General features: G+C 43.1%; 1 protein-coding gene across 1 annotated transcript in view; it reads left to right on the forward strand.

Annotated features, from left to right (window-relative positions):
- gpat2 (glycerol-3-phosphate acyltransferase 2, mitochondrial) overlaps positions 1–7323 on the forward strand; it is a 45876-nt gene extending 38553 nt beyond the window's left edge. The window contains exons 18-22 of the mRNA XM_056278554.1: positions 3810–3929; positions 4228–4348; positions 5279–5353; positions 6023–6078; positions 7207–7323. Of these exons, the coding sequence (XP_056134529.1) occupies positions 3810–3929; positions 4228–4348; positions 5279–5353; positions 6023–6078; positions 7207–7323 (489 nt within the window). The remainder of the gene's footprint in view (positions 1–3809; positions 3930–4227; positions 4349–5278; positions 5354–6022; positions 6079–7206) is intronic.
- The last annotated feature ends 6501 nt before the right edge of the window (positions 7324–13824 follow it).

A 13824-nucleotide genomic window follows, 5' to 3' on the forward strand; every position in this document is an offset into this window, starting at 1 on the left:
GAAATGGTCATTTCAATGGATGCCGAGAAGGCATTTGACCTAGTGGACTGGCCCTATCTGTTTCATACACTAAAAACGTTTGGTTTTGCTAATACATTTATTGCATGGATTAAACTTTTATATACATCCCCCGTAGCTTGCATCCACACAAACAATGATTATTCTTATTATTTTCCCCTCAAACGTGGAACTCGTCACGGCTGCCCACTTTCTCCGCTACTGTTCACCATTGCCATCGAACCACTGGCGGTTGCTCTCAGGTCTAGTCAGATGCAGGGCATCTCAAGGGGAGGCTATGAGCATAAACTGGCGTTATACACTGATGACCTTTTACTGTTTACCTCTGATCCAGATAGATCTATCTCCCCAGTGTTTGCTTTGTTGAAGGAGTTTGGGCAAATTTTGGGTTACAAATCAAATCTTCATAAAAGTGAGCTCATACCCATTAATGCCACAGCTACAGTGTACCCCGTTTCAAAATTACCATTGAAGACATCTCTGGAAAGTTTTAGATATCTGGGTATCTGTGTAACTAGGAACTATTCAGATCTGATCAAATGTAATTCCTCCCCTCTACTTTCTCGACTGACTGAAGACTTCCACCGCTGGTCTCTATTACCTCTGTCTCTTGCTGGCCAGATAAATTGTATATGAATATGCTAGGGCTGCTCTGACGGCCGAGTGGAATAAACCGCCGTTCTTGCAATCCGCTCGTCGTGTGGCTGGGAGGTTCGTATCCCAGACTCGCCGTAACCGGTCACGGCCAGAGCATCCACAGGGTAAGGCATTCATTAGGCCACCCTTACCCGAGGGATAGTGGGTGTAGATCGGTGTAGTGTTCGGGGACCCATTGTTCTCCAGCGACCCCTCTGGCCCATCCGGGCGCCTGCAACCAAGCAACTAAAAGCATTCTCCCTACGTCTCCTTCGCAGCCTGGAGGTAATGCAATCCATGTGAGGCTTCAGCGTGTAAAATAGTGAGAGCAGCCGACACGAGTTTGAAGGAAGCTGGTGTTACAACTATCTCCTTCCAGTGGAAACGTGAGCCAGGGGAGTTATTCGGCAAGAGTTCTGGCCATATGCCATTGGGCTAATCGGGTGTGATAAGGGAAAAAAATAGAAATAAATTTATAAAAAAGAAAAAAAAAGAAAATGCATGTGCTTCCCAAATTCCTATATCTCTGTCAATGCATACCGGTTTTATCCCAAAGCATTTTTTGCACTCACTAGATAGTTTGATTTCTCGGTTCATATGGAACAACAAAAAAAAAATCCCAGGATTTGTAAAGATGTCCTACAAAAGCCAAAAGAACTGGGTGGTCTTGCATTACCCAACTTTGTATTTTACTATTGGGCTGCAAATATTCTCAGTATTTTGCACTGGTGTCATACTAACAGTCAACCCCCCCCCCCCCCCGTGGTTGCAGATTGAGGATGCCTCATGTAGTTCCTCCTCCCTCTTGTCCCTCTTGTGCCTCCCCCTGGCATTACCGTGTCAATCATGCTCTAGTAATATAATAGTTCAAAACTGTCTCAGGATTTGGATTCCAGGCAATACCTCTTTTATCCCCTGTACACTCCAACCCTCTGTTTCCTCCCTCTGTCACTGATAAAGCTTTTGCAACCTGGGCAGACCATGGGATTGCTTCTGTGAGGAATCTTTACATTGATGGCATATTTGCATCCTTTGATCAGTTAACCAAGGCATTTAACCTGCAGAGGACCCACTTCTTCAGATATTTGCAAATCCAAGACTTTATTCGCAATCACTTCCCTGGCTTCCCTGCTATCCCTCCTTCCACCTTGGTCGACACCATTCTTAATATTAATCCTTACCTCAAAGGTACTATTTCAAAGTTATACAACACTCTCCTCACATGCCAACCATCGCAGGACTTGGTCTGAGGATCTCAATATTGAAATAGAGCCTGAGGTCTGGCAGTCAGTTTTGAGGCAAGTCCACACATCGTCTATTTGCGCCCGTCATGCGGTTTTACAATGTAAGGTGGTTCATAAGAGTGCACTAGTCTAAAAGCATACTAGCCCGCATCTACCCTGGAACTGATCCAAACTGTGATAAACGTCACTCAGGATCAGCTAATCTCCTCCACATGTTCTGGGCTTGTCCCGCACTGTCTTTGTTTTGCAAGTCGGTTTTTGATTCCCTTTCAGCTATCACGTCTTCTTATATCCACCCCTCTCCCTTAGTTGCCCTGTTTGGTGTCCTACCCACTGGCCGCCCATTGCCGTCCTATTTTGCGGAACTTGTAGCTTTTCTCACATTAGTGAGCTGTGTTATTCTGATGCACTGGAAGAGCCCTTATCCCCCCCTCATACCCATTAGATAAAGGATGCCCTATCCTTTGTGAAGTTAGTAAAATTAAACACTCCCTTTATGGCTCTAATGGACAATTTTATAAAATCTGGCAATCCTTCCTGGGACATGTCAGGTCCCTCCAACTGGATTCTGTCCCCATTGACTAGGTACCCCCCCCCCCCCCGCACTGTACCGACTTCTTGCTACTCTTGGCTGAGTCCTGTTTTTCCCATATAAAATGCACACAGTATGTATAGTATGTTACTGTCACCACATTGTCTTGTGAAAGTTTTCTTGTTGCTTTTTTAAAAATTATGTATATGTGTTTTATGTTATGCTATATTATGTTGTTGTATGTGTTGAAAGTCTTATAAATAAATCATATTTAAAAAATTTTTTTTTAAAAAGTTACACCAGGCTCCATCTGTTATGGTTTAATCAGTTTTGTTACCAAAAGATTTGGTCACCACATTACCCTTTAACCCCTTAGAGGTTACGCCATTATTTTAAAAAAAAAGTTTACTCGTCCCCCCCCCCCCCCCCCAATTGTATCCAGCCAATTAACCCACTCTTCCGAGCCGTCACGGTTGCTGCTCCACCCCCTCTGCCGATCCAGGGAGGGATGCAGACTGCCACATGCCTCCTCCGATACATGTGGAGTCGCCAGCTGTTTCTTTTCACCTGACAGTGAGGGGTTTTGTGAGGGGGACGTAGCGTGTGAGAGGATCACATTATTCCCCCAGTTCCCCCTCCCCCCTGAACAGGCGCCCCAACCAACCAGAGGAGGCACTAGTGCAGCGACCAGGACACATAGTACCCACATCCGGCATCCCACCCACAGACACGGCCAATTGTGTCTGTAGGGACGCTTGACCAAGCCGGAGGTAACACGGGTATTCGAACTGGCAATCCTCGAATTGGTAGGCAATGGAATAGACTGCTACGCTACCCAGACACCCTAGTTTTTAATTTAACTATCAATTTGTCAGAGCAAAGGTCACTTTTTTCTAAATACTATATCTGTCACTTTAGAAATACACCTGTCAGTGTCCTCCACGCAAAATACACATTTACACACACACACACACACACAAATATGTAAGCTGTTGACAAAAGAGACATGAACTGCGATCACATCAGGTTGCCAGCATTACTGATGGAGATCATCCTGAGAAGAGATGTTTTCGTAATAATCATGTAATAAGATTGAGGGTCACATCACACATGATAATGCAGGACAATAAAATATGGTTGCAATCTGTCTGGTTCCTTTGCCATTCTTATTTTATCTTTTATTTCTATTTGTTTCAGTTTTTCTTGTTTCTATTTTCTGATCTTATATCTTGTTAGTTTTTAGTTATTAGAGCGTGAGTGTCTGTAATAGAACCCGGTTTCCCCTCGGGGATGAATAAAGGATTCTGATTCTGATTCAGATTCCGATCCCTCTTTATTTGCTTACTCCATCTGTCCATCCTGCTGTCCATTCTGGCTAGGTTCCTGATGACCCTGTCTGTGATTTCTGGAAAAGGAACAACTCAGTTTTTTGGCTCTCCACTGACAACCAATACAACAGTGACTCGGAGTATGAGAAGCAGAGCACACAGTCCTACAAGGTCATAAATAGAAATGTCCACACACACTCACAACCACATCCATACAGCATATAGATTAAAGAATTTTAAAATATTTCAATCTGGAGTGTCCCATTGGTTCAGTTAGGAGAATACTTCCAGCATAATGTCCCCCCCATACTCCTGCTATTCCCTACTGTGCCCATCCATTTAAATTGATATGGAAAATAACCCTTAAAAAATGACACTCTGCAAAGTCTTTTTCACCCCTGAACTTCTGTATCTTGAGCTTTTTTCTTCCACTCCTCCTTCATCTCTGCCCTCCTGTGTCTTCCTTTAGATAAGCCAGCCGTCAAATTGTCCAGAGATGCTCTTCTACCTCTGCAGTATGCTTGCCAGCTATCTTAGAGCACTGCGCTGGGCCACGGAGGGGCTTGATCTCCTGCACAAACCTCTTCCAGGTGTGTGTGTGTGTGTGTGTGTGTGTGTGTGTGTGTGTGTGTGTGTGTGTGTGTGTGTGTGTGTGTCTGCACGCGTGCATGTGTGTGAGTTTTTGTGTACATGTGTGCACGTGTAGGGGGGGCAGTCTTTTTGAATTCCACTGTCAATATTGCTATATTCATGAGTTGTACGTATGGCATGACAGTGGGTAGGACTGGTGCCTCGCAGCAAAGGGAGCTTGGGTTTTATTGCGGTTGTGCAGATTGCACATCTTCCCCTTGTTTACACTGGTTTCCCCCCATGGTCTAAATACATGCATGTTAGGAGAATAAAGCTGCCCCTTGGTATAAATAATTTATTTGAGCCCAGTGATGGATTGGTGCCTTATCCAGTGTCTTGATTTTATTAAGTGGGTTTACTGAAAGAATGAATGAATAAGTTACATTTTTATGTACTATCTGTGCATTCATTTGTGGATTTGCAAATGTGGAGTAAAAACTCATTATGCAGAGGGATGGTTTTGAATTTATTTGATTTGGCACAGAAGAGAATGGATTGTTAAGAAAGAGGCTGGGCGAGCCATTTCAAGACTATCCACCATTTCTACTCCGGTTGGTAGATGAGAAATTAGCACTGAGAGAAGTACTTAAAAGGCCATGCATTTTATGCTGTGCCAGGTCAAAATGATGAGTATTTTTCAGCGCTCCATGTCTTCGATACCTAGCGCTGTAAACTAAGCTTTTATTTTCATTTTATTTTTTGCTGGTGAGCCTGTTGGCTCGCCCTTCTGTCAAGAATATTTCCGAGTATTGTATTGCGAGGACACAATATATCTTATATATCTTGGTAGATTGAGCTCACATCCCCGCATCCTTTTTGGGGTTGAATGGTCGGCTCCATTTCTGGTGCAGGAGTTTGTCACAGATGTGAATAGTGTTTTTCTCCTGCAGAAGCCGAGTGTGTAGCCCAATTACACTCATATCTGCACGACTTGGCAAAGAAAGAAAAGGACAGTCGCTACTATGGTGAGCACAACTTCCCACCACACAGCAAGTCGCATGCACACACACATGCACACAAAATCACTGACACATGTATGGTGACATCTTGACATGGATAACAGTGTTATGGCCAGATGTTAAAAGCAACTCGGCTGATTCATCCCATGTTCCAACAGTAACTGGAGGCTGGAAAACAAACACTTCACCATCAGCACCCTCAAATGTCACGCTCTCTTCCTCTTGCCCATGTACATAGAAGACAATCAGAAACCATCTATTGTCTGAGTAAAAGCACCATGTACAGTAGACAAAGTGTGTGTTAAAGGATTTTAGCAAGATGTCACTTAACAAAGCACTAAAATAAAAGCATTCGCTTCTTTATTTATTTATTTATTTAGGACGTTTTTGTGTCAGCAAGCGAAGGTTAGCAGCTAAGCTAAAGTTGCCTGCTACTGATTCAGTGTGTTGCCATGGTTACCAAATAGCTTTGTGGCTGGCGTATGAATTAAGAGCAGCGATTAATTAAACTTGAGATGAGCTACATGTACATTATTCGGTTTTCACACACACCCTCCAGCCAATCATAAACCAGTACTCCCCGTGATCATGGTGTGACTATTTATAACGTACCATCGTGAGTGGTGTCTGACTGTAGTTCTGAAGCATGCGTGTCTTTGTATTCTGTACGCACAGAGAGCTGCACAGAGGAGATGGCTCGCACTGCAGTTAGGACACTGGCAGACTTAGGGGTGAGTGACAGGCTGTGTGTGTGTGTGTGTGTGTCCGTGCGTGCGTGCATGCATGCATGCGTGCACGTGCAAATGTTATTCTCAATATTAGATCTTCACTAAAGATCTAACACCACCTCCTCCAAAACTACAGAATAAAATGATGAATTCTGTTGAACTTTGAAGCCCTTCTGAGGTTTAACCCAATTTTTTTTTTTTTTAAATAAATGAAAAATTGAGCTGACCACAAACTGGGCCTAATTTCGAGGCATTTATTGATGAATTCAGCTCAACCCGATCCAGCCAGTTCCAATCAGGTTCAAAGCAGATGTGTGAAGCCCTTGAGAGAATTAAGTGGGCCAAGGACACAGGCGATTTAAAACGAAGAACGGGAAAATGTTTCAGGAGCCCAAGCACCACTCCCTCTTCTCATCCATTTTGGTGATGAACTTAACATGGATGGCGCAGGGCCGGTCTCTAAATGGCTGGAGACAGTTTACCATGCGGCCATGCGTTTTATTAAGCACACAGCCCCCGCACCCATCACTGTCTAATGGATCACTGCGGGTGCAGAAGCTCTGCCTTAGAAATGATGCGGCTTTGCTCATTATTTATCTACAAAAAGACCTCAAAAGGAAAGTTAATAGTCTTATTATCTTGTTCGTCATTATTGAGACTTTACACCAACTGGTTTTAATATCTCATCTCAAAAACGTTTGGTTGTATATCTTCTACATGTCTCAAGGGAATCAGGGAAATCTGAAGTTTTCACACAACCAGCAAAGGCAACAGACGATAAGATCGTCTCAAGTTGGGCACTTCATTCCCTCTCGCCCAGTTCAGAGTTTACTGGATGAATGGGCTGTTTGACTGGTTCTTTTTCCCCTGCAAAGTAGTTACATGATTTATTTCTATTTCCTCATTCATATTCTCTTTGAATGGCTCCTTTTATGCCTCCTATCTATTTAATTACTGCAGTGATGATTATTTCCCCCTTTGTATACACAGCACAAAATGTAAGAGATAACAGAACAGTTCTTCTCCTGTTTCATTTGACTGCTCTCAGAGGGTTACCTCTGCTTGAATAAAGGCCGGATAGAAACCAGGTGCCGGCCTGTCCTTCCTTTTACCCTGTCCTTTTGCCCCCAGGTCCTTGTAGTGGAGCAGCGAGGGCACGAGGTGGCCCTAGGGGTTAGTCCCCTCTTCCAGCTAGCAGACAACAGGCAGAAACTGCACCGCTTCATCTCACAGTACATCTGCAATTAGCCAGCACATCATTTTGGAATGAGCACATCGTACCGCACTGTTCACTGCGCTGACCTCTCAATCTTCAAGGAGCTGAAACCCGACCCAGCCTCGGTGGAAATGTCGGAGAAGCTCGTGTTTAGTTCAGAAGAGTTTAAATTGAGCCGTGGTGTTCGTATGATGAGGCTGATTGTTTTCTGTTTACTTGGGAGAGAACACAGTGATTTTTAGTTGATCTTTGGCATCAGATGACAGGAAATGAGGATCCTTGAATCAGTTTTTAGCGCTCATTTAAAGTAGCTGCTTGTTCTTGACATGGTTCTGTTGTCTTCAAGACTTTTTTTTAATGACAAATAAAGTGTCTACATTTTAATCTTGTTGGTTACGGTTAATGATCAGTTAATGAGCGTCGGTTATCGGTCAGGGAAAAAATTCAAAATGAGCATCCCTAATTTGTATAGCCCAATATCACAAATTACAAATTTCCTCAGGGGTCTTGACAGCAACACAACATCCTGTCCTTAGACCCTTGCATCGGATAAGGAACAACTCCCTAAAACAACCCTGTAACAGGGAGAAAAGATAGGAAGAAACCTCAGGGAGAGCAACAGAGGAGGGGTCTCTCTCCCAAGACAGACAACGTGCAATGGATGTTGTGTTTACACAATTTACACAATACAACATTAAAAGAGGCAAACAGAGTTATAATGGAATTATAAAATATATGAAGAATATGATGACGAGGATGCCAAGCAGTGTCCAGATGCCACTGGAACAGCCCAGGACCCAAACCATGCAACCAGCATCACCATGTGGACAAAAAACATATTAGTCACACATCTTGGTGAGAGAAGGATATAACATTGAAACAGGATGACAAAATTATATGGATTTATATGATATATAAAAAGAAAATGTGATGAGGGGGATGACATGCAGTGTCCAGGAGGCAACCACCATCACAATGGAGACCTGGGAGGAGGACAGACTGCACGTGTACACAAGGGAGACTCGCATCACACCGATCACACACACACGAGAAGAGAAAGGAGAAGACATCATTCAGAGAGAGAAAAGACGTGAGAGAAGAGAACAGTTTGCAACAGTCTAAGAAGGTTGAATCAGTAAGAGTACATCTGTCACCATCTTACAATGCTGTGATTGCGAGCATTCCCAAATCCTCTGTGAATAGTACACATGTCCATTGCAACTGTAGTTAATGGCCACGCCCGTATCTGCATATGAAACTGGTTGCTGGTTTCAGTCGTTATGCAGCTGTATTGTGTATAAGGGTGGGGACACCTGCAGTCAGTTTAGACTGAAGAGGTCACTTAGATGAGCGATGAAACGTTTCTGTCAATAAACGTGTCCCGATAAACTGATTCAACCTTCTTTGACTTTCTTACCTGGATTACTGAGCATGCATAAACCCTGTGATGGTCTGGCGGCCTGTCCAGGGTGTCTCCCCGCCTGCTGCCCAATGACTGCTGGGATAGGCTCCAGTGTCCCCACGACCCTGAGAGCAGGATAAGCGGTTTGGATAATGGCTGGATGGATGGCTGATTCTGATTATTGGTATGAGCAATGGTTGTTTTCTGAAAATGGCTTCTGTCCTTGTTGTTCTCGGTTTCATAACTCAGAATGTTGCTGACATTAAACATATATATATATATATATATATATATATATATATATATATACATACACACACACACACACACACACATATATATACACACACATATATATACACATATATATATAGAATAGTATTTAATGCCTATCTCATTATCAACATCTCAGGAACCACATTGAATCATTCCATATACAGGGTCTTAAACAAAATCTGATTTGACATTTCGTACCAATATATTATGCTCAGTCTGATAAAAGTCCTCCTTTCCAAGCCACTCTTATCAGTCGGAACAGCCTTCCTTCGGAGTGAAGCCCCAGATGTGCTGAGTCAGACCTCAGGAGACGCCGTATGTTAAAGAAAGTGACCCTTTGACTCCGAGATGCAGGGAGAGAAATCAATGCCTCGCTCAGAAGAGGACTGACAGTTCCTTTCTGGGAGGCATAATAATTTAGAATTTCACAGCAACTGCGGCAGTCCATTTGTACTCCTAGGAGGAGTCCCTGCAGCTGCTGGTCCTCTCCCAACTCATGAGATGGCTCTTCAGCTACCTTTTCCAACGAATCACTAATGCCACCTAGTGTCGGCTTGAGAACTGCACAAACAAGTTTTGAGTCCTCCTCACACATGCTCTTGCTTTTTGGAATATTTTATTTTTCATTTTCAGACCCATTTCAACAACCACACAGAACACAAAACACCAAAGAAACCCCAACCCCCCCCCCACACACACACACACACACACAAGCCCAAGTAGAAAAAATGGAAGACGGGGGGAGAAGTCAGCGCATAGAGTGAAATACAGAGACACTGCACTAACACAGTGTTATATCCTGTAAAGCGGCCTTCTGGCTAACCAGAAATGATCACACCGCTATGGTGGCGTGAGTGATGTGCCTATGTAGTCTAGCTAAGGCTGCCAAATTTTCACAAAGGTGTTGTATCCTTTTCTAATACTATATGTGATCTTTTCAAGAGGAATACAATTGTTCATTTCCGAAGACCGTCTGTCAATGAGGAGAGAGGAGTCAGATTTCCACGTCACTGTTATGCGTTTCCTGGCCACACAAAACGATTTCCATAAATTTGATTTGGGAATAGGTTGAGGATCTACTGACACTTGTGAAATTCCCCAGTAAGCAAAGCTCAGCATCTAATGGGAAGGTAACTCCTGTGATCTTGGTCATGGTGTCATAGAAGTCGTACCAAAAGGGCCTCACCTTTGTACAAAGCCAGGTACAGTGCAGGAAGGAGCCGACCTCTGTGCCACATCAGAAGCACATTTCTAACAATTCAGATTTGGATTTATGTAATTTCGGGTGGCGCAGTAGCTAGCACGGTCGCCTTACAGCAAGAAGGTCCTGGGTTCGAGCCCTGGGGTAGTTCAACCTTGGTGGGTCATCCTGGGTCGTCCTCTGTGGAGTTTGCATGTTCTCCCCGTGTCTGCGTGGGTTTCCTCCGGGGGCTCCGGTTTCCTCCCGCAGTCCAAAGACATGTAGGTCAGGTGAATTGGCCGCACTAAATTGTCCCTTGGTATGAATGTGTGTGTATGTATGTGTGTGTGTGTGTGTGTGTCGGCCCTGTGATGGCCTGGCAACCTGTCCAGGGTGTCTCCCCGCCTGCCGCCCAATGACTGCTGGAAATAGGCTCCAGCAACCCCGCGACCCTGAGAGCAGGATAAGCGTTTCAGATAATGAATGGATGGATTTATGTAATTTCTGTGCGGTGAGGTACAGGTGATGGAGGTAATTATAATGAACCAGTCTGTACCGGGCATTAATGATAACTGACAAACTGCCTTGACATAAATCTGACCTGAGCTGTTCATCAATTACTATATTCAAATTGGATTCCCATCTCGCTCTGGATTTGTGCAGACCTGACTTTGGGCCCTCATTCAGCAGTAAGGAGTACACATTTCCCTCATGAAACAGCTTCTCCACATCAGTAAGTACAGGCAGTCATTCCAGGTCCCAGGTTGGTTCTAAGAAAAGATCTTAACTAAAGATAGGCCAAGAGTGTCTTGTTGGACAAGTTGTATTTCCTCTTCAATTGTTCAAAGGACATGAGAAGTCCTTTTTCGTAGCAGTCTTCCAAATGCTGGATCCCTTTATGATGCAAAGTCTCCAAAATCTTCTTGTTTAGGGTCATGGGTAAATAGTTCATTTTTTCTCAGAGGTATTTTTGGTCACAGTCCCGTTTTCAGTCCAAGACTTCCATGAGTCTCACACCATATTTTAATTAAATGCTTTAAAATAGGATTGTCTGTCCTGTTGGATATAATTCTGGAGTTCCACTTATAAGTAAAATCCCTGGATACCTTTTCTTTCAGGGAGTGTAATCCAATTTGTATCCAAAAGGGGACACTGTCGCCCTCAAAAAAGGATGAAATAAATTGCATTTGAGCCGCCAAATAATAGTTCTTAAAACTGGGTAATCTAAGCCCCCCCCTAATCTATAATCCGGTGTTAATTTTTCTATAGATACCCTGGGCACTTTACAATTCCATATTAATTATCTAACATGTTTGTTGAGGGTTTTAAATAACGTTTTGGGTAGTGGAATGGGCAATGACTGGATACTGTAACCTCTGTAATATATTTGTTTTCCCACAATGGGCAAACTCATCCACCTATGTAGATCATCTTCAATTCTACTGAGCAATGGGAGGTAATTAAGTTTGTACAAATGTTTGTAAATGGTCATTGTCTATAGTTGTTCCAAGATATTTTATACCATTTGGAAGCCACTTGAATGGGTTTGTTTGCTGATAAACAGTGTAATCAAAATCCATTAGTGAAATAATTTCACTTTTCCCCCAGTTCACCTTATATCCTGAAATAACACCATAAGCATTTAATAGAGTCTGTAATCTGGTGAGGGAGTTACCAGGGTCTGTTATTAGCAAAATTACATCATCTGTCAGGAGATTAATTTTATGATTTGTTTGCTCTACTTTAAAACCCTTTATATCGGGGTCCTGTCTAATTGGTTTGGCTAGGGGCTCAGTAGCCAAGACAAAGAGTCCTGGAGACAAAGGGCAACCCTGTCGACTCAATCTACTCAAGGGAAATGCTGTCGAGATCTGTCCGTTAGTGGTAATTTTGGCCCGGGGTTCATGATAAAGGGTTTTTACCCAATTAATAAAAAAACGGCCAAACCCAAACGTGGCCAAGACTTTAAATAAATACGACCACTGCAGCCTATCAAAGGCCTTTTCAGCATCTAGAGCTACAGCTATTCTAGGCTCAGTTTTGGATTTTGTTAGGTGGATGATATTCAAGAGCCCACATAATTTGTTAGCTGATGAGCATTTCAGGATAAAGCCACTCTGGTCTGAATTTATTAACTGTGGCAGATATTGGCCAAGCCTGTTAGCTAGGGCCTTAAAGATCAATTTATAGTCTGAATTTTATAATGAAATAGGAAAATTAAGAACACTTTAATGGGTCTCTATTTTTTTGTGATTCACAGTAATTAAAGCAGTAGATAATGATTTGGGGAGCGTTTGAGTTTCAGATGCTAAGTTAGTCACAGTCAGGATAAGGGGGATGAGTACATCCTTAAATTCTCTGTAAAATTCAGGGGGGAAACCATCTTCCCCTGGTGATTTATTAGATTGTAACGAGCCCAGGGCCTTTTCAGTTTCTTTCTGTGTGAAGGGAAGATCAAGATTCATTTAGTTTTGGCCAAGTTTGGGCAATTCAGTGGTGGACAGAAATTCATCCATTTTAGTCAGGTCTTCTGGAGATTCCGATGTGTATAGATTTGTATAAAATTGTTTAAATGTGTCATTAAATTCTAATGGATTATATGAGACTGAACCCGTTTCAGTTTGAATTGCATTAATTGTCTTTGAGCTTTCCTCTGTATTCAGTTGCCATGACAAGATTTCGTGTGCCCTCTCTCCCAATTCATAATATCTTTTGTTTAGCTCTTAAAATTGCCTTTTCAGTTTTATAAGTATGTAATGTATTGCATTGAGCTTTTTGTTTACCGGTGATTGGTATAATACCTTGGACCCAGATTGTTGGAACTCCTTTTCAAAATGTCTGCTTCCAATATGTAAATGATTGTTATTATTATTTCCTTTTGATACTTTTGTATAGGAGATTATCTGTCCCCTTAAATAAGCTTTTAGTTTTAGGGTTTGTTTGTTTTTTTGTTTTTTTTTACCCGGCGTTTGGTTAGCGTAGTGGTCTATTCCATTCCAACACGGGGGTCGCCAGTTCGAATCCCCGTGTTACCTCCGGCTTGGTCGGGCGTCCCTATAGACACGGTTGGCTGTGTCTGAGGGTGGGAAGCCGGATGTGGGTATGTGTCCTGGTCGCTGCACTAGCGCCTCCTCTGAGCAGTTGGGGCACCTGTTCGGGGGGGAGGGGAACTGGGGGGAATAGTGTGATCCTCCCATGTGCTACGTCCTGGCAAAACTCGTGACTGTCAGGTGAAAAGAAGTGGCTGGCAACTCCACATGTATCGAAGGAGGCATGTGGTAGTCTCCAGCCCTCCCCGGATCGGCAGAGGGGGTGGAGCAGCGACCGGGACGGCTCGGAAGAGTGGGGTAATTGGACGGGTACAATTAGGGAGAAAAAAAGGGGGGGGGGAGAAGCTGTTAGCGTGTCCCATATTAGAAAACTATTGAGAGAAGAGGCACCGTTCGTCTCACAGAATAGCTCTATCTGGTCCCTAATAAACTTGCAAAAAATCTGGATTTTGAAGGGTAGGGTTCAATCACCATCTATATTAACTGATTTCTTTCTGGCATCAAGATAGACAGGGTCAAAGGTGACTGATGTGACAGGTTTCTAGATAAGTATTCAGATTCTAATGTTCTGTAAATTAGCTGTGTTGATAACAGGAAAAAGGTCCATCCTAGTATTAAGAGTTGT

The sequence above is a fragment of the Lampris incognitus genome, chromosome 1 (assembly GCF_029633865.1).
Source record: "Lampris incognitus isolate fLamInc1 chromosome 1, fLamInc1.hap2, whole genome shotgun sequence".
Classification (NCBI taxonomy): domain Eukaryota; kingdom Metazoa; phylum Chordata; class Actinopteri; order Lampriformes; family Lampridae; genus Lampris; species Lampris incognitus.